Source organism: Equus caballus, chromosome 11 (genome assembly GCF_041296265.1).
Source record: "Equus caballus isolate H_3958 breed thoroughbred chromosome 11, TB-T2T, whole genome shotgun sequence".
In the NCBI taxonomy this organism is placed as follows: Eukaryota; Metazoa; Chordata; class Mammalia; order Perissodactyla; family Equidae; genus Equus; species Equus caballus.
In genome coordinates, this window is record NC_091694.1 from 38,108,737 (window position 1) to 38,128,557 (window position 19,821).

A 19,821-nucleotide genomic window follows, 5' to 3' on the forward strand; every position below is an offset into this window, starting at 1 on the left:
ACACAGCACATAAGGCGGTGATGGCGCTATGGAGAAAAGGCAGAGGAGGAGGATAGGAGGTGCCAGGCAGGTGGGGTGGGGGTGGCAGTTTTAAGTACAGTGGTCAGGAAGGCCTCACCAACAAAGTGACAACAGTAAAGACTTGAAGGAATGAAAGAGAGCCCCATGGAGTTCCAGGGTAGCCAGAGCAGCAAGCAAAGGCCCAGAGACCCGGATTTGTCTGTCCTGTTGGGAGATCAGCAAGGAGACAGGTGTAGCTAGAGCAGCAGGAGTTAAGGTTGAGAAGAGCTAGAGGTGAGGTCAGCAGGCTATCTGGAGACAGATCCTGTCGGGCCTTGTAAGCCACTGTAAAGATGTTGGCTTTTATTGCAGGTGAAACGGGAAGCTAGTGGATTCTGTTGAGCAGAGAAGTAACATGATTGTGACTTAGATTTTAACAGGATGGCTATCACTCTGGCTGCTGTGTAGAGGAACTGAGAGATGAGTTAGGTAGCTGCTGTAAAATTACAGGGGAGAAATGAGGGCAGCTTGGGTGGGAACAGTGAAAGTGGTAAGAAGTAACCTGAGGTTCATGGACCCCTAGGGGATGTGTGGATGGACTCAGGGTTCCCTGAAATTTTATATAAATATTTGTGTGTAAGTGCATTTTTGCAGGGAGAGCATTTATTGGAGTCCCAAGGTAGGTCCATGATCCAAATCAAGAACTATCTTGGTGACAAATGAGCAGGCTATCTCCTGCCTGTTCCTAGTTGTTCAAAGTCCCATGATGGCGTCTTTCTGTCAGACCTTGACCCTAAGTCCTCCAGCCACTGATGTGTTTGTGAGCCTCTCAGAACTTCTGCCACTCCCTTTAAGACTGTAGCATCCTTGACTTCCAGTTTAGACTCATCAGGATTGTTAAGAAGAAGAAAAAATCACAGGGAAATGGGTAGATTCTGTTCCTATTTTATGCAACTTGCTATGGAAGCTTGGCGGCCACAGGCAGGAACAGAGAAAATGCTTCACACCTTCCTAGAGATGGTGCAGGGCACTCATGAGGCTAGTTTGAGCTCATGGATTCCTTTTTTAATAAGCGCTGGTCTTTGAATCACATAAATCTCAGCACTGAGAGCTGATTTTATGGTTTGGTTTGCTTAATAGTCACACAATTAAAGTATGTTGTAAAAAACGGTACTGGTGTTTGCCAGGATAAATATTTAAAAGGGAACAGCTGTAGGAAGATGTCATAATTCAAATCAGCTCATGGCTCTTCATTCTCAGTAAAGCTGTACAGATTGGTTCTTTTTTTTTTCTTCTTCTTCTTCTCCCCAAAGCCCCCCAGTACATAGTTCTATTTTCTAGTTGCAGGTCCTTCTGGTTGTGCTATGTGGGACACTGCCTCAGCATGGCTTGATGAGTGGTGCCATGTCTGCACCCAGGATCTGAACCGGCAAAACCCTGGGCCACCGAAGCACACTCGGCCACGGGCCGGCCCCTGGTGATTAGTTCTTAACCAGAGGGGTGTTTTGGCCTCTCCTTTGAATATCCGTGTGCTGCAGCTCTCAGCTTGGGGTAGGAGAGAGCCGAGAGAAGTTGAGTCCAATGTGCCTCTGGGAATAGCTGACCCTTGGCATAGAGACAGGGACTTCGGGAGGCAGGGTTGAGGTCACAAATAATGGAGTGAGGGAGCCTCCAGTCTTCCCTAAACTTCTAGGTTGGGTTTTCTAGTATGGAGTCTTGGTGGTCATGTTTTTTAGGAGGCAAGTTAATCATTTTCAAAGGGGAAATTTATTTTACAAAGCTATGAGCCTATTTGGGAAGCAAACTTAAGTTCTGACTCCTCCCCTGGACTCTGGGCTGGTTGGTAGGCAGCACTGATGACAGTCGGTTTTCCAGCTCTGGTGTGGTGGCAGAGGTTGAAGACAGGGTTAAATACTTCCTTCCTCTCTTGTCCCTCATGCCATTTTCTTTATACCAGGAGAGCCCCTCTTCCTCTTTTCTCCTCTGGGAGCTTCCACACAAACCCTCTTACTGAAGCCTTCCAACCATGCAACCCACTGTGCTCTCCGTCTCCTGCCTTCAGCTCTTGTCCTGGTCTTGGTGATTGTAAAGGAAAAAACTGTATTGTTTCCATTTACATTACACTCAATACTCTCTGAATATTACTTAACTTTTGACACCAGACGTGTGGGTTTTCCACATCAAGCAATTCTGTGACACCTGCTGGGTGTCCTACAATTTAATTCAATTCGGACACTATCTACCTGAAGTTATTGTCAGATCCCACAGGTTAAGGGCTCAGTCCCACAAGACTGCCCCCCTCACTACTTCACACACCAATCGCAAGTCCAGGTTGTTACCTGTGCTTCTGACTGACCAACTATAGATCAGGGCTTCCTATGACCCCCTCCTTGGGTTCGATCAATTTGCTAGAGCGGCAACAGAACTCAGGAAACAGTTTACTTACTAGATTGCTGGTTTATTATAAAAGGACGTTAACTCAGGAACAACCAGATGGAAGAGATGTGTAAGGCAGGGTATGGGTGCGAGCTTCCATGCCCTCTCCAGGCCTGCCACCCTCCCAGCACCTCCACATGTTCATCAACCTGGAAGCTCTTGAACCCCATCCTTTTGTTTTTTATGGAGACTTCATCACATAGCCATGATTGATTAAATCATTGGCCATTAGTGATTGAGCTCAAGCTCCAGCCTCGTCCCCTCCCTGGAGGGGGTGGGTGGAGCTGAAAGTTCTAACCCTCTAATCAGTGGTTGGTTCCCCTGCCAACCAGCACTCATCCTTAAGGGGTTACCGACAGTCACCTTATTAACGTAAACTCTGGTGTGGTTGTGAATAACAAAGGACAACTTTATCACTCTTATAGCTCTAATCACATAGGAAATTCCAAGGGTTTTAGGAGCTGTGTGCCAGAAGCTGGAGGAAGGTCAAAATACGTATTTCTTATTTTAAACCACACTATCACAGTGATAGATGTAGGTGGGAGGGTCCTTAGGGAGTACCCAGACAGTGTAATACCTAGAGAGGGTAAAACTAAGGCGTGGGGAATAAACTGACTAGGAGGATACCACATAGCTAGTGAGTGGGGGAAGTCAGGCCCTAGACTTTTTTTTTGGGAAGCTTTTAATTTTCCCTTTTCTCCCCAAAGCCCCCTGGGTACATAGTTGTGTATTTTTAGTTGTGGGTCCCTCCAGCTGTGGCATGTGGGATGCTGCCTCAGCATGGCATGATGAGCGGTGCCACGTCCTCACCCAGGATTTGAACCGGTGAAACCCTGGGCCACCAAAGCGGAGTGCACAAACTTAACCACTCGGCCACCGGGCCAGCCCCAACACTTCCCTAATCTTAATGCTTGCTATTTTGGGGCATCCTCTCCCATTTCCCACATGTCATTCTTAAATACTACAGAGAATATTGGGACTGGGAATCAAGTTACATCTATTCTTACTTTAGCAATGAACTTGCTGAGTGATCTTGGGCAAGTCATTAGACATCTAAAATGGAGGTGAGAATAGTTGTTTTACTTCTCTCGGGGGTGCTGAGGCTTGAAGAAAACTGATCTGAAGGTTGGTGAGTAAACAGTACTCTCACTGTGCAAATAGAAGGTCATGTTAATAATGGTGCAGGGGAAGAGTAGGGAGTTTGGGATTATTGCCTAGAGCAAGTTCCTTCACTTCTGAGCCTCCAGTTATTTATTTGCAAAATGAAGATATTATATACCATACAGGGTTGTTGTGAGGGTCAGAGATGGTGTATGTGAAACCTTAGCATAGTGCCAGATACATGGTAGGGATCCAATGAATGGTGGCTATTACTAACAGTAACCTGACAGGCTGGTTTGCTCGATACTCTTATAAACACATTTGGCAGAACAACAAGCAAACAGAGAACGCACACACGAGAGTTACAGTAACCAGCTCCATCAACTACCCAATCAAGTGTGGTCCTTCGAACTCCCCTAAAGGTGATGGCTGGCTCCCAAGTGCACTTGAAATCCACCAAATGCTGTTTGCAAAGTGGAGGTGCAGCCAGATGGAAGTCCTTTCTTCCTCTGAGAGACTGGGAGAGTCTTCAGTGAAGGACCAGCTGAGTGCAAAGGCTCAGTCTGAAATAGATTTGACTGCCAAGTGACAGGAGTGAGCCAAACGAAATGGCGATGGCAGAGAAAGGGACTGAGGGCTGAGAGCAGCTGTGAGGCAATGTGTACTTGCTGACTCTGATCTTACTCTGCTACCAAATCACTTTATTCCTCCTTTTTTCTGCTGAAGAGGCCGCTAGGCAATCTGGGCTCCCGACTAGCTCCTGCTGACATATGGACATCCCTCTTTGCTTGTTTGGTGCCATGAGGAATTCTCAGTGGCTAATGCAAGGTGGCCCACTGCACTCTAGACACTGTTGTGTATACCTCCTTGCACTGATGTTCAGAGTAGGTAAGGGCTTCATGTGCCAGAGAAGGGAGACACAGGAAAAGATTTCTTAGCCCTTTGTTTAAGCTGCTGAATTGACTTTTGTTCTGGTTCCAACTTTCATGAGTCAGCTTGGCCTTTTTACCACTTTTCCAAGCAACTTCCCACTATGTGGGTATTATTCATTCGACAGATATTTATTGAGTTCTATTATGTACCTGGCATTATTTTAGGTTGTGAACAAGACAGACAAGCTCCCTGCCCTTGTGGAGTTTACATTCCGGTGGGGAGAGACATACTTAATGTACAAACAAGCTAATTTAAGACAGTGATGTTTCATGAATTCATAGAATAATGTGGGGAGATGGCTGGTCAAGTCATCTGAGAAAGGGACATTAGGGCTGAGAATTGAATGATGAGTAGATGCCTGCCATGCTATTTGAAGTCAGGTTCCAAGCAGAGGGAACCACAAGGTACAGGTCCTGACATGGCATGGTTGAGGAACAGAAAGTTAGCCAGGGAGAAGTGGGACACAGAGAATAAAGGGGGAGAGTGCAGCAGATAAAGTTAGAAGATAGGACACAAAGTGGGGGCCCATGGGTCACATTCAGCTCACACGGTGTTTTGGACATTTCACTAAACACAAAAGCAATCTTGACTTGCAATTTCTCTTGAAAGTTAAAAAAACTTGGCCATGCCAGGCCACTATTCCTGAGTGATAACCACTGCTTTTAACATACGGCAGTTATGCTCTCCTGCACCCTCTCATCCCCCTTTACTGGGCTTGTTGTCATCAGTTCACAGGTAGTAGACATTCAAACTAGCAGAGTGCCATGCAGGCTTGATAAGGGCCTGGATTTTCTTTCTTTCCAAGTGTGATGGAAGCATATAATGGTTTCAAGTGACAGAGTGACTTGACCTAAATTTTTAAAAGATCACTGTGACTACTTTGTTGGTAACAGATTGTGGCTAGTAGCGTTGGGAGGGACCAGGCACCAATTAATGCAAGAGATGTTGGGGGCTAGGACCAGTGGAGACAGAAAGGGGACAGATTCTGGGCATATCTTAGTGGAGGGCTGCCAGGACTTAACTAGTGCATGGGATCTGGGGGATAAGAAAAGGGAATGAAGAACGACTCCCAGGAGGAAGGCCAAGGCCGGGGGTATAAATTGGGAGTCATCAGTATATGGGTGGTATTTAAGCCCATGGGAATGGATGAGATCACTGAGGGAAGAAATGTAGACAGAAAACAGAATGCAGAGTTTAGAATTTTTTTTGGTTCCTGTTCAAATTTAAAGCTTCTAAATTCCTGGTATCATGCAGCCTCCTAGACTCTAAGTATTAAAAAGCCATGTATCCAGCCACCGTTCCTACCCACGTGTTTACTCAAATCCCCTTACACAGCATCTAACCAAGTAGCTAGCCAACTGGTACAACATTAACGGCAAACAGACTATTTCCCTCAAGACCTTCCATTCTGTGTTTATTACAAAGTCTTTTTTCCTTATATCAAAGTTTTACATAGGTGAGCATATATATATCTCCAAAAAGGGATAGGGTTGAGAGGGAAATTACACCAAGACAACTGGGACTATTCTGGGCAAAACCTGTAAGTAAAAGTAACAACGCTCTAGCCATCTCTTTCTCCAGATAGTCAACCAAATGACTTAAAAAAATCTCAAAGGTGAGCCGCCACTTATCTCATGGCAAAATTAAGGATTTGGAGTTAAAAGAAATCTCAAGAAAACCATCTGCTCTAATTCCCTCATTTTAAAGAAGAAATTAAAGGGCATTAAATTATGAGCCTAAAATCAAGTTAGCATGTCAGTAGCATGGGGCAGACCAGATACTACTAGTAGAAATACTTTCACCACACTTCAGTTTATAAACCCCTTGCACATGCATGTGTCATCTGACCCTCACCACACCCTGTGAGGTATCATCATCTTTTTAGGAGATAGAGCTAAGGTTCAGAGAGGTGACTTGCCCAAGATCACCAGCCATTAACAGGTCAAACGGGATCTCAAACCTGTGTCTTGTTTTCTATTGTCAATCCCCTTGTTCTTTCCATTACTGCATACTAATCAGGTGATTGTTGCTATTAAAGGTTTTAGGCCTAAATTATGTTTTTTTCCCTGCAATTTTAACTCCAAAGCCTCTTTTTGTTCCCTGGTGTGTAAAAAGCAGTCATTACTTCATCATTACATGAAATACATGTGAAAGCATTTTGTAAATTGTGAGGCACTGGGCAAATGTACATTTGAAGGCTAGTTAGGAGATCAGCATTTTTTTTTTTTTTTTTTACCAAGTTAGGGGGACCATATTAAATTGGTAAGTGAAGTGGGTGGGAGGATTACATTTGTAGCATTTACAATAATCCTAATATATTGTTGGCTGAATTAGGGGGTTCTCTAAAAAGAGAACAAGTGACTGGACGAAACCTTTGGGACTAATTCTTACAGTTTGGGAACACTGATGGTATTCACAGTCTAATATCAAAATCTATTTGACCCAACTCAGAGGTATAAAGGAGCTCTCCAATACGCGGAGGATCAGGAAGGATCCAGTAACCCCTGTAGCTATTTAACAGATTCCAGATCCAACAAGGATTCACTTGATTTTGGTCAGGACCCCACCACTCATGCTCTGTATCCCAGAGCATTGGGAACAGATTTTGAGACCTTTCTGGCCCTCCTAAAAACCCGATGGGGTTTAGGTTTAGTAACACATATCTGGCACTCCTTAAGCTCTCCTTTACCTGTGTTACAATTAAGAACTCAACAACCTCAAGGATACTTGTTAAAGTTCCAACTCCTCAGAGTTAGGCATTCAAGACCCTCCACAAAGTTTCACAAGCTACCTTTCCAATCATAACTTCCCCTGTTGTCAGGAATGATCACTCTGCCTAGGTAAATTGGTCTGCTCCCTACTTCCTGAGCATGTTTTATTTTTCCACCTCATCCCTTTCTCTTTAAATCTGCACTATTTATGGTGGCCGTTAGTCACACATGGCTGGTGAGTACCTGAAATGTGGCCAATCCAAACTGAGATATGCTGTTAGATACATCGATTTAAAAGATGTACGACCCCTAAAATGTAAAATATTTCATTAAGAACTGGGCCCACCCTTCAAGCCCATCTTTGTACTTTCTCATATTCTGAAATAATAAAGCAGCAAATGATAGAACACTGAATAAATGTGGTGTCATACATTTGAGGCAGGTAATGCCCTCGTCATCAAACTGAAATGACTATCACCTATCAGCTGACACCTCAAGAAAGCAGACTTCTTGCCAAAGGCAGCATAATTAATATGCTCAATAAGTGTTAGATAACTTTTAGGCACCCACAGTAAAAACCCCCAAAATCCTTGAATTCCATCTTTATCCCTGTTTTTCTTCTACTTCTAGTTACTAAAATGTTAGCTCTTCCTGTGAAATTCTTTCAACCCTATTCCTTTTTTCTCAATCCATACCTAATCAGAGTATTGGTCACCTCGCTTTAAAATCTAGTTTACAAGTAGTCTCTCAGCTTCCTTTTCCCCTACCCATGTTCATTACATCCTATATACTGCAACTGAAATAATCTTCCATGACATTTTTTTGCACATATAATTCTTCGCTCAAAAACCTCCACTTTTCCCACATTGCCTACAGGAAGAATTTCTTGTCTAGCATTCAAAATTTTTTCATACCCTATCTCTTGGTCCTCTCCTTCATAAAACCTGGGCTTTAGGGAAACTAGGCTGAGTTTATGTAGAGCACTTAGAACCTTGCCTGGTCTATTCTGTAAGAACTACATAAATCTCAGCTGTTTTATTACTGCTCACTTTTATTTGCATAGGCTATATCCATTTCTCTTTTTTTTGGTGAGGAAGATTGGCCCTGAGCTAACATCTGTTGCCAATCTTCCTCTTTTTTTTTCTCTCTCCCCTAAAGCCCCAGTACCTAGTTATAGGTCATTCTAGTTCTCCTATGTGGGATGCTGCCAGAGCATGGCTTGATGAACAGTGTGCATCCAGGATCTGAACTGGCAACCCCCAGGCCACGAAAGCAGAGCATGAGAACTTAACCACTTGGCCACAGAGCTGGCCCCGCTGTATGCATTTCTGTGCCCCGGAACACTGCTAATTCCTTTTTCCTATTTAAATACCTCTATCTCCAAAGGGAGGAGTGATTTAAACTATCAATGACAATCACAAGCCGATTGCCACTCCTGGAGAAAACAACTTCTATATCCTTCCTTCAATAGACAGAAGCTGTTAACTCTGAACTCTAATTTACAACAAAATGTAATAACATTTAAGATTGGATGGAATATAAATAAAATGTAACATTTTTTTTTTAAGGATTGGCACCTACCAACTGTGGCCAATCTTTTTTTTTCTTTCTTCTGCTTTATCTCCCCAAATCCCCCCTGGTACATAGTTGTATTATCTTAGTTGCAGGTCCTTCTAGTTGTGGCATATGGGAGGCTGCCTCAATGCGGCCTGACGAGTGGTGCTATGTCTGCGCCCAAGATCCGAACCCTGGGCCGCCGCAGCAGAGTGCGTGAACTTAACCACTTGGCCACGGGGCCGGCCCCTAGCATTTCTTTCACACAGTAGATAGTAAACTTGTGGAAGGTGTTATTTAAAGAAAAAACAAAGCCTGAAAAAATAAATATGACTTCTGGATTTAGGGCAGTGGCTCTCCAACTTTGGTGTACATTAGAATAACCTGGAAATCTTTCAAAACTAATACAGATGCCTGAGCCCCACTCCAGATTTATTGACTCTCTTCAATGGTAGGGCTCGGGCACATGAATTCCTTAAAAGCTTCATAGGTGATTCACGTGCATCTTTTTAAAGCTTCATAGGTGATCTTCACATGCACCTACATCTGGGAATCACTGGTTTAATCAAGAGAAACTTGGGGTTAAGGAGGCTGCTCATGTTTGCCACGTATTTTACACCACATTCTCCTTGAGCATGTTTATGAAACAGAAACAATACTCGGAGAACGAATTAGCCCCGAATGACTTAGGTGTTTATGAGTAGTGTTCTTAAAAACAAAAATGCAAAAACAAAACAACCTTCTCCCCCCCAACCCTCTTGAGTTTGTTTTAGGGGATCAGAAAAGACAAAGCCATATACAACCCAAATACCACACTTGGTTTTCATCTAAAAGCTTGTCTGTTGGTCTGATTTCTATTAATTTGTAAATTTCAAAACAGAATTCCTTAAGTAAATATATATTTAACTATGTACAATATTTACAGTTTACAGGTTTTACAACTGAAAAGTGTACATTTAAATCCGTAGGTGTGTGAAAAAGCTGGCATTTTAGTATAATACTTCAAAAATTTCAAAAAAACTTTTACCTCAAAAATATTTTACACTGGTTTCCCAAAGTACTATCTTCACATGCTCATTGTCTCTTAACAACCCAGTTAGGTTACCAAATCTCCAAGCATGGCGGAACCGATATCACATCGAGAGACGCACTTTTTACACAATCACAGAGGGTGCAGAAATCTTGGAAACCCTATAACAAAGCCCCTTTCACCCTCCAATCCTGAGACAACAAATCCTGTAGCTCTCCCTCATCATCGCTGTCAACGTTCTCCTCTTCCTTTTTCTGCAGTTCTTTTATGGTCAAAACCTCTTTCAGCTTATTCTTTATTTCATCCTGGCGATTCCGCAGCTTTTCCACCCGACGGTAACACTCTATCTGCTCATCGATCTCCCCAATCTGCCGGTCCAACCGTCCCTCCTCATCCTCTTCAGCAACGATGGCTTCGGAAATCGTGTTGACCTGCCTCATGGCTTTTTGAAATTCGTCCCACTCTTTGTCCATCTGATCCTTGGGGGCATCAACCTTTCGTACCCTCGCATCTATCTCGGGGTCGTCGAAAAAACCTTCCGGTAACGCTTCCGCGGTGTTTTCTCTCCTTTCCACTACTTTTTCATGTATTTCCGCTTTCTCAATAGACCCTGAATGAGGAATTAAAGGGGCCTTGGGAGGATTTGTGTCCGCGAAATCCCTTGGCAGCCTGCTACTTGTTGCCTCCCGCGAGGAGGAAAGCGAGTATTCCCTGCCCTGTGCGTCGGCAGGCTGCTTGCTGGCGTCCCCTCTTTTTCCTTCTCCTCCTCCCCCCTCCTCCTCCTCCTCGTCTTCATCTTCATAATCAGGGAGTAAACCGAGTCCCGAAGCCTTACTGAGGGCAGCTCTAGCAGACTCCTTTCCTGCTTTGTCAAATTTGGTGGGCAAGGCAGACGTGGAGGGCTGTACCTGAGGCACGGCGGAGGCCTTCGCTCTCTTGGCGTCTTGGCTCTCCGCATCCGGCGCCCTCCTCTTGGCCGGCTGAGGCCCTGCGCTGGCGGACGGGCCCTGGGCGGCTTCCCTCGCGCCTTTCACCTCGGCCACCTTCTCTCGGTGCTGCTTTCCCAGGACGTGAGTCTGCCACAGGAGCTCGCTCTTCACCGGGGTGTTACACAGGGCGCAGCTCAGCTGCCCCAAACGGTTGTACTTCGCGAATGGAGATTCTATGCGTTTCCGGTTGGTGCTCAGACGCTGCTTCTCCTTCATCAACCGCCGTAGTTCATCCTGATTCACCACTCGCTTCCCTGCCGAGGTCCGACCGGAGGCGGAGGAGGACGCCATCTTTGCGCCCTGGCCCAAGGCGAGCCTGGCTTCCGTCCCGGCGATGCCTGATAACGTCACTTCCTCTCCGGGCGGGGATTGGCTGAGGCTCGGGAGCGTGAGCCGGCGCGCGGCTTTGCATCTGAGTCGCGGCTGCGGCGGCTCGCTGGCTCTCTCAGCGCTCCGGCCATGGCTGCAATAAAGGCGCTCAACTCCAGGGCGGAGGTGGCGCGGGCCCAGGCGGCCTTAGCCGTCAACATAAGCGCCGCCCGAGGGCTGCAGGACGTGCTGCGGACCAACTTGGGTCCCAAGGGCACCATGAAAATGTGAGGCGGCGGTTGGAGCGGCGGTTAGGGCGCCGGGCTTTGCTGGGGGCCGACGTTCTTTGGAGAGGGCGGCGCGGTGTGGACGCACCTGTGGGCCTGGTTCCCCGCAGCCTCACTCCGGCCCTGCGGTCATCCCTGGCTTGGTGGCGGAGCAGGAGAAACGCCTCCCCGAGGAAAGGGCCCCACGAGGAGGGCTGTGTCCCCCGGCCCCTCCCCCCCATTCGATATGGTTCATCTGCAGTTAGTTCATTTAGTGTCTCTCATGAAACAGAGGCCATCCAAGTCCCCTGCTCTTTGAGACTACATGCACTTAGTTTTGGTTTTGTATAGCGGTGTGTTGTAGTGGAGAGGGCACGGGCTTTGGAGCCTGGCAGGCTTGGGTTCAAATGCAAGTTCCCCTTCCAGCTATGAGTCCTGAGACAAGTCACTTGAACACTCTGTGCCTACAGGTCTTCATGTCTATTCATCCTTTCAGCATATGTTTATTTAGCACCGTTATTTTCTTTAGAAGAGACTGAGGGAGACTAATGAGGGCAAAAAGGTGTAAGAGGAGAGAGAGGCTCAGAGGAATGAGCTAAATAATTTTAACAGTAAAAGAGGACACTTAGGTAGTAACTGGGATGCTGGGAATACAGATGGCAAGATACGGTTTCTGTTCTTAAGGAGATCCGGTAAAGACGAATGTGCTAAATATATATTTAGATAGATATATGATTATTCTGAGGGAAGGGCCTAATTACTGATGGGAGAAGGAGAAAGGAGAAGCGTCTCAACTTTTTTTGTGGACTCTTATTCAGAGCCTCATTTACTATATATTTTTTTGAAAACTCCAGCTGAAATTGACATAAGGTTGAAGAAATTCACGTGAACAGTTCGGTGGCATTTAGTACTTTCACGCTTATGAAATCATCACCTCCTTTACCTTTAACCACAATCACCTGACTGACTACAGCCTGTCATCCTTTCAAAAAATGCTGTCTTTTAGAAAAAGTATTTTATTGAGGTCATATTGGTTTATAATATTGTGCAATTTCAGGTGTACATTATTATTATATATCAGTTTCTGCACAGACTACATCTTGCTCACCCCTCAGAGTCTAGTTTTTATCTGTCACCATACTTCCCCCTGCCACCACCACTAATCTGTTCTCCTTATCCGTGTGTTTATCTTCCACATATGAGTGAAGTCATGCTGTGTGTGTCTTTCTCTGCCTGGCTTATTTCTCTTAACATAATACCCTTAAGGTCCATCCATGCTGTTGCAAATGGGACGATTTTGTCTTTTTTTATGGCTGAGTAGTATTCCAGTGTATATATATACCACATCTTCTTTATCCATTCATCAGTTGTTGAACACTTTTGATAAGAGTCTTGAAAAATAAGTTAGAGTGCACCAGTTGGAGAAGGGAGTAAAGGCCTTCTAGATAGAGTAACTTTAGGAACAAGATAGCACCGTGGTATAAATCCAGCAGAAACAAAACCGAATGATGTATTTGAGGGAACCACGAGATTTGCCCACAAGATTTCACTTAGTAGATGAGGCAGAAGAAATAGATATTACCCATATTGGGAAAGGTCAACTATGCCATTGTTAAATATTTTGGATTTTACCTCAGAGCTGTTGGATAACATGAAAATCATTGAAAGATTTTTGATCAGGCAACTGATTGAGTCATATTACCTTTTAGAAAGATATGTGCAGTGTAGTGGGTAGATTCAAATTCAGAGATAGCAGGATTCTAAGTAGGCCAGACTACAGATGATGATGACTGGAAATGGAGAGGAGGGGGTAGATTCAAGAGACATTTAGGTTGTAGAATTTATAGAACTTGATGATCTAATAAATGTAAGGCATGAGGGAAGAAACTAAGTTGAGAGAATGAATGGTAACATTTCACCAAAATAAGAAACCTGCAGGAACTTTACAAATTTGTAGCGTGTAGAGTTCCAAGTACTCTTCTTTGACCAAACCGCGGTTCACAACTCTTCAATTGCTCTTATCCTTCGACTTGAAAATGCTCCATTTGGAATGAAATCGCCATAGCAGTCCATCTGGGAGAAGTGATTCTGTGGGCCGCAAATGGTGGTGCTTGCCGTGGTACCTCCCCACGGCACGATGGGGATTTTCCAAGCCCAGTTCCCTTTAGTGAGGATGGTGGAGTGGCAAGCACTGGGAGTGTCTCACTTGACTCTTGCCACATGAAGTTAATAACATCACTGTTTTGTGAACAGGCTTGTTTCTGGTGCGGGTGACATCAAACTCACCAAAGACGGCAATGTGCTGCTCCATGAGATGGTGAGCTGATGCTGCTGACTTTAATAAGCCTTAATTGAGAATATAGCACAATTTGTATATCTTGAAGCCAAGGCTGTCAGTTAAATACTGCAATTATGAGCTATGCTTGTTAGATTGTTGGATTAAACCTCAATAACAGTTTTTAAGCTGTTTTCAAATCTTTGTTTAGTTCAAGCAGTAGCTTAGGGATACTTCCAAATTAGTTACATCTTTTAAAGGCACTGAGTTATGTTCTTTGTAATCATGGAAAAATAAAAAATCCTTTGCAATTTTAGTAAATATATTCGTCTTTGAGATTGAAGGATTTAATCTTATTTTCGAAATGTCGTTGAGTTCTGAAGCAAAGACTCTTATAAAATGTTCAAACCTCATTCGTTCTAAATGTTTAACTTTTGGTCCTGACATTTATTAAGTATTGATGATACAAAACTTGTGAACTTGTAGAATGAATTTTATGTCATTTCTTGATTTTACTGTTGACCCTTAGGTTATCTTGTTTTTGGCAAACTATTCCTTTATCTTATTCTGTCTCTTTTTTAATCTGTTGCTTACCTTTTCCAGCAAATTCAACACCCAACAGCTTCCTTGATAGCAAAAGTAGCAACAGCCCAGGATGACGTTATAGGAGATGGTACTACTTCCAATGTTCTAATTATTGGAGAGTTACTAAAGCAAGCTGATCTTTACATTTCCGAGGTATTAGAATTTCATAGAATTCACATTCATGTGGTACTTTTTTTTTAATGGAAAGTTTTTTTTCTAGTGAAGTGGTTTAATTTTAGAGGGGAAAAGTTAACTTTTATCAAGATATTTTTAGGTAATTATAAATGGAAATAAGAACTTTTGTCAAAATAATGCCTTTCATTGGAATTATATACCTCTTTTTAAAATGAAATATTTAAGATATGTAAAAAGGTAAAAAGTTAGTCATGTACCCATGACTAATGACCTAAGAAAGAAAACATCACTGATAAAGTTGAAACCAAATTATGCACTTTGTGAAAAATAACTGGAGAAAAATTGTTGAAGGTTGTCCACATTGTGAATTTACCTATTTTCTAGTTTTATTTCCCTTTATAAACCATCTGCTCTTGCCAGAACTCCTCCATTCACCAGCCTCTGAAGTCACTGTATACATTTCTACCTCTGTGCCTTTGTTCAGTCTCTATTCTTTTCTTAACATTACTCATCTGTCTTCTCTAATTAAGTATTTGAAATTTTCCTCTTTTTTGAGGAAGATTAGCCCTGAGGTAACTACTGCAAATCCTCCTCTTTTTGCTGAGGAAGACTGGCCCTGAGCTAACATCCGTGCCCATCTTCCTCCACTTTGTATGTGGGATGCCTACCACAGCATGGCTTTTTCCAAGCAGTGCCATGTCCGCACCCGGAATCTGAACCGGTGAACCCTGGGCCGCCGAAAAGCGGAACGTGTGAACTTAACCGCTGTGCCACTGGGCTGGCCCCGTGAAATTTTCCTCACTTTTGTGTACTATTTCAGCAAAGCATAACCTGGTCAAAGAGCTAAAATTATTACTTCTTTGTGTTTCACTGTTATTGGGAATTCTCTGTTAATTCAGTACCTGCAACTTAACTCAGGATGCTTTTGGCTATAAGCAGCAGAAACTTGACTAAAAGTCACTTAAACAATAAAGAAATTATCTCCTGTAACAGAATATAGATAAGGCAGGCTTCCAGGGTTGGTTGATTAAAAAATTCAGTCACTCATCAAATACCCAGGTCCTTTCTGTCTCTTAGCTCTTCCACTTAGAGTGTGTTTCATCATAAAGGTTATGTCCATCCTGAATATAAGACTGTCAGAGGAAATCAGGGCGACCTGCTTCCCTTAGCAACCCTCAGCAGGAGAGGGCGAGAAAAACTGTTCACCCAAATATGGAATATAAGTTCTTCCTTTATATGATTGGGCCAATTTTGGTTATATGTCCATCCCAGACCAATAATGGTTTTTAGGGGAATTGACTTAATCTAATCAGGATCCAGCCCTTGAGCTAGGGATAGGGTCAGCCTCCTCTGAAGCACTGGAGGAAGAGAGAGAGATACCTAATCAAAATTAGGGTTGGGATAGGAAGAAGGAAGTTAGACAAGGGGCAGATGCTGACAGACATTGACATAATTATGAAACTGTGTGGCAGTACAGTGATAGGGCTAGGCACAGGATGTGATGGAAACACTGATGAGGGGGGGATGTCCTAAACTCGCCTGAGGTAGTCAGGAAGCACTTTCTGGAGGAAATAAGGCCTGGGCTAAATCTTCAGGATGAGAGGAGTGAGCCAGACTAAGGAGGGAGGAGTAGGGAGGGAGCCTGATGAAAGAGTGAGGGGTAGGGAGAAGGGCATTCCAGGCAGCAGGAACAGCAGGAGCAAAGGCACAGAGAAGAGAAGCAATGTGGTATGTGTGGGGAGCTACAAGCATTTTGGTGTTGGTGGAGGGGACAGTGACGTGGACAGTAGTGAACAGGCTGGGGAAGAAGGTGGGAGCCAGATCACGGAGGGCCTGTAGTATACCAGCCACGAAGGAGCATGTTCATACTAACATATTCATGAGTGATAGGGTCAGATTGGCATTTAAATATTTGGGGGACAGTTTTAAGGGAGTCGAGACTGGAGGTTTTCACAATAGTCCAGTGAGAACTTGTGAGGTCCTGGACCCAGGAAATATTTTGAAAATGGTTAATGACACAGGCTGTGGAGTCAGGCCTTGTGGGTTTAAGTCCTGGCTCTACCTCTTACTAGCCTGGTAATCTAAGGCAAATTGCATTACCCCTTTAAGCCTCAGTTTCCTCATCTGTGCAACAAGAATAATAATACCACCCACTTCATAGTGTTGAGAGGAATAATTAAATAATATATGTAAAGCCCTTTAGAATAGTGCCTGGCAGAAATGCTCAATAAATGTCAACTTTTAAAAATTATTATAGGACTGATGTAAAGGAATGGAGGAAGGGTATAAATTAGACCTAGTTCTAGCTTCAATAAGTTTTATGTATTATTTTTCAGAATAAACAATAGTGTTTTTTAAGAAAAAATGTTTTTGTTATAATGTCAGACCTACAGAACAGTATAAGAATATCCCAAAGAATAATATTTCTCTCTCTTTCAAATGTATATGTAGTAATGTACATATTTTTTTCTGAATGGTATAAGAATAAGTTGCAGACAAGATGATCTAAATATTTGTGTATATTTCTAAGCCAGGGAATTCTCTTATATAACACAGTATAGTGATCAAAACCAGGAAATTAGTATTAACATTCACACACTGATACAGTACTGTTATCTAATCTGCAGATTTTATTCAAATTTCATCACTTGTCCCGATAGTGTCCTTTATAGCAGAAGAAAATCTAGGCTCGTTCATCGGATTGGTTGTCATGTCCCTTTCGTCTCCTTTAAGCTGGAGTAGTTCCCGAGCCATCTTTTGTGTTTCATGACATTGCTACTTTTAGAATACAGGCCAGTTATTTTGTAGAAAGTCCCTCAATTTGGATTTGTCTGTTTTCTCGTAATTAGACTCGGGTCATGAACTTTTGGCAGGAATGCCGTAGAAGTGCGGTAGTGTTCTAATGCAGCATATCAGGAGGCACGTGATGTCTATTTGTCCCATTACTGTGGTGTTAAGACTGAACATCAGCGAAGGTGGTATCTGTCTGCCACTCTTCAAATAAGTGCTGGTTTTTTGCATTAAAAGGAGTCTTGTCTTTTGTGCCTATTCAGAAGGGCACCACATGACAACGTGTCATAATTTTCAGAAATAGAAAGGACTTTTGTAGTTTTTTGCACTGGACTTAGAATTTTTCCGTAAGCTTGAGATTGTTTCAAATATTAAGCACTGAAACATTACTTTTATAAATTAACATGCATGTACTTATAATTAGTGGCATTGATGTGGGTAACATTACTTTTTTTGGACATACCTATTAATGGGAGAGGATGGTTGCTTTTACACTGGATGACTTATATATTTGATAATTTATAGTTTTATGTTGATGTAATAGGGCCTGCACCCTAGAATAATAGCTGAAGGATTTGAAGCTGCGAAGATAAAAGCACTTGAAGTTTTGGAACAAGTTAAAGTTAAAAAAGAGATGAAAAGAGAAATGCTCTTAGCTGTGGCTAGAACATCTCTACGAACTAAAGTTCATGCTGACCTGGCTGATGTCTTAACAGAGGTATGTGATTGAGCTTTTGCATTCAGCACGAGTATAGCCAAACACATGGTGATAGTTTTCTTTTTCCTATAAGATAATCAACTATTGCATGTGGCTCTTTTGGAAGTAAAATAAAATATGGAAGACAAACATTGCTGGTCTTACTTACAGACTAGATCTGATTGGTGAGCACAGTGTGAGCTCTCATGTGAAGCCTTCTCTTAAGTTAACTTGAAAGGTGGAAGGGGCTTGGCTGCCTATGGATCATCCCGCGTGGAAGCCATTCCACGGCTGTGGGGTGATGGACTGGTCTCTGAAACCCAGAGGTCCACACTTATTATGTGAGGTGACACATGGGGAAGCTGTTTTGGTAGCATGCCTTGTAGTTAAGGCTACCACCTTAATGAAGCATGATTGACCTGATAATATTCACATCTGGGAAACGCATATTTGTTTTGTTTATTTCTAACTGTAGAATGTGTGTAATATAAGGACAAGATTGGGTATTTTGGGAAGGCTTTTATCAGGTGGCTATAGTTTGATGATGTCATCATTGTTCCTCAGCTTTGCAGTTTCTTTTTTTTTTTTTTTAAAGATTGGCCCTGAGCTAACATCTGTTACCAATCTTCCTCTCTTTTTTTCCTCCCCAAAGCCCCCCAGTATATAGTTGTGTACTCTAGTTGTAGGTCCTTATAGTTGTGCTATGTGGGACGCCGCCTCAGCCTGGCCTGATGAGCGGTACTAGGTCCGCACCCAGGATCTGAACCCGCAAAACCCTGGGCCGCCAAATCGGAGCGCGCGAACTTAACCACTCAGCTACGGGACTGACCCCTGCAGTTTCTGAAACCTGAATTTATTAGTTTATCAGGAATGATGAGGTTATAACAACCAAATTCACAAGTCATCGACATATGAATCAGAACGCTATCTTACTAATTTGCTTTGAGAAATATAAATACCAAATGGACTGGAACACCTGAATTGTTTCTGGTCAATTCTCTTTATCAGTAGGAAACCTACTTGGGAAATCAAATTAAGATTAGAGAGTTTCTTGCTGAGCAGAGTCCAAATAAAGACTCTGCTGGATTTTCTGCTATTGCAGTACATATGTCAAGTGGCCCAGCCTCTTTGTGCTCTCTGGTTAGGGCCCATTCTCTTCTGGAGTTACAGAAACACTGATACTTTCACCATGATTCCCTAGGCACCAAACCCAAATATCATGTTACCTCAGGCCGACTTTCCTAAGATACAGTTTTTTTGCTTTATTTATATTGTGGAATGGTTATACTGTAGCTCTTAATTTCTGTAGTCAGTTATTTTCATGTTACTTTCTGAGCTAAGCAATAGGATGTGTTGTACTGTGCTTCTCAAATTGCATGTCCCTGGGGATATCTGGCAGACTAGATGAGACATGTCTTTCTGGAGTGTTAATTTTACTTTATGATTTTGGGGAAAAGCATTATTTTCACATTAAAACAAACCTGTATATTATGGTTTGATATGGAAACTTTTCATGATAAAACACAAAACTTAAAAATTTTTTGTTGTTGGGGGCCAGCCCCTTGGACAAGTGGTTAAGTTCGCACATATGCTCTGCTTTGGTGGCCCAGGGTTTCGCCAGTTCGAATCCTGGGCACGGACATGGCACTGCTCCTCAGGCCATGCTGAGGCGGCGTCCCACATGCCACAACTAGAAGGACCCACAACTAAAAATACACAACTATGTATCTGGCGGCTTCGGGAGAAAAAGGAAAAATAAAAAATTTTTTGTTGTTAGAACCGGCAAAAAAGCTCTTCCCTTAGATTACATTTCCTTCTTTTCATGTGTCCTTTTCTTTTAAGGTGTCCTTTGGTGGAAAAGTGTGAGTAGTGTTAGTGTAGTAGGAAGAGCAAGGGCTGGCAGTTAAAGATGCCTGAATTCTAGTCCTGGCTCTGCTGCTGCCTGTTGGACCTTGCTTTAAGACTGTAGTTTCTTAAAGGCTTATCTTAGTTTCCTAAAATAAAGGGTTT

General features: G+C 43.1%; 2 protein-coding genes across 4 annotated transcripts in view; one reads left to right on the forward strand and one right to left on the reverse strand.

Annotated features, from left to right (window-relative positions):
* Positions 1-5,863: 5,863 nt before the first annotated feature.
* ZNF830 (zinc finger protein 830) lies at positions 5,864-11,045 on the reverse strand. The gene has a single exon (XM_070227666.1). It carries the CDS (start codon positions 11,043-11,045, stop codon positions 9,927-9,929), a length of 1,119 nt encoding a protein of 372 aa, XP_070083767.1. The 3' UTR covers positions 5,864-9,926.
* A 59-nt stretch (positions 11,046-11,104) lies between these two features.
* Positions 11,105-19,821, forward strand: part of CCT6B (chaperonin containing TCP1 subunit 6B) — a 32,277-nt gene continuing 23,560 nt past the window's right edge. For 2 of the 3 annotated variants that reach the window (XM_070227665.1, XM_014741894.3), the window contains exons 1-4: positions 11,109-11,350; positions 13,583-13,646; positions 14,208-14,342; positions 17,659-17,832. In XM_070227665.1, coding sequence (XP_070083766.1) covers positions 11,214-11,350; positions 13,583-13,646; positions 14,208-14,342; positions 17,659-17,832 — 510 coding nt within the window. In that variant the 5' untranslated portion in view covers positions 11,109-11,213. Of the gene's footprint in view, positions 11,351-13,582; positions 13,647-14,207; positions 14,343-17,658; positions 17,833-19,821 lie in introns of all 3 variants that reach the window. The other variant, XM_001503966.7, reaches the window with a different exon arrangement.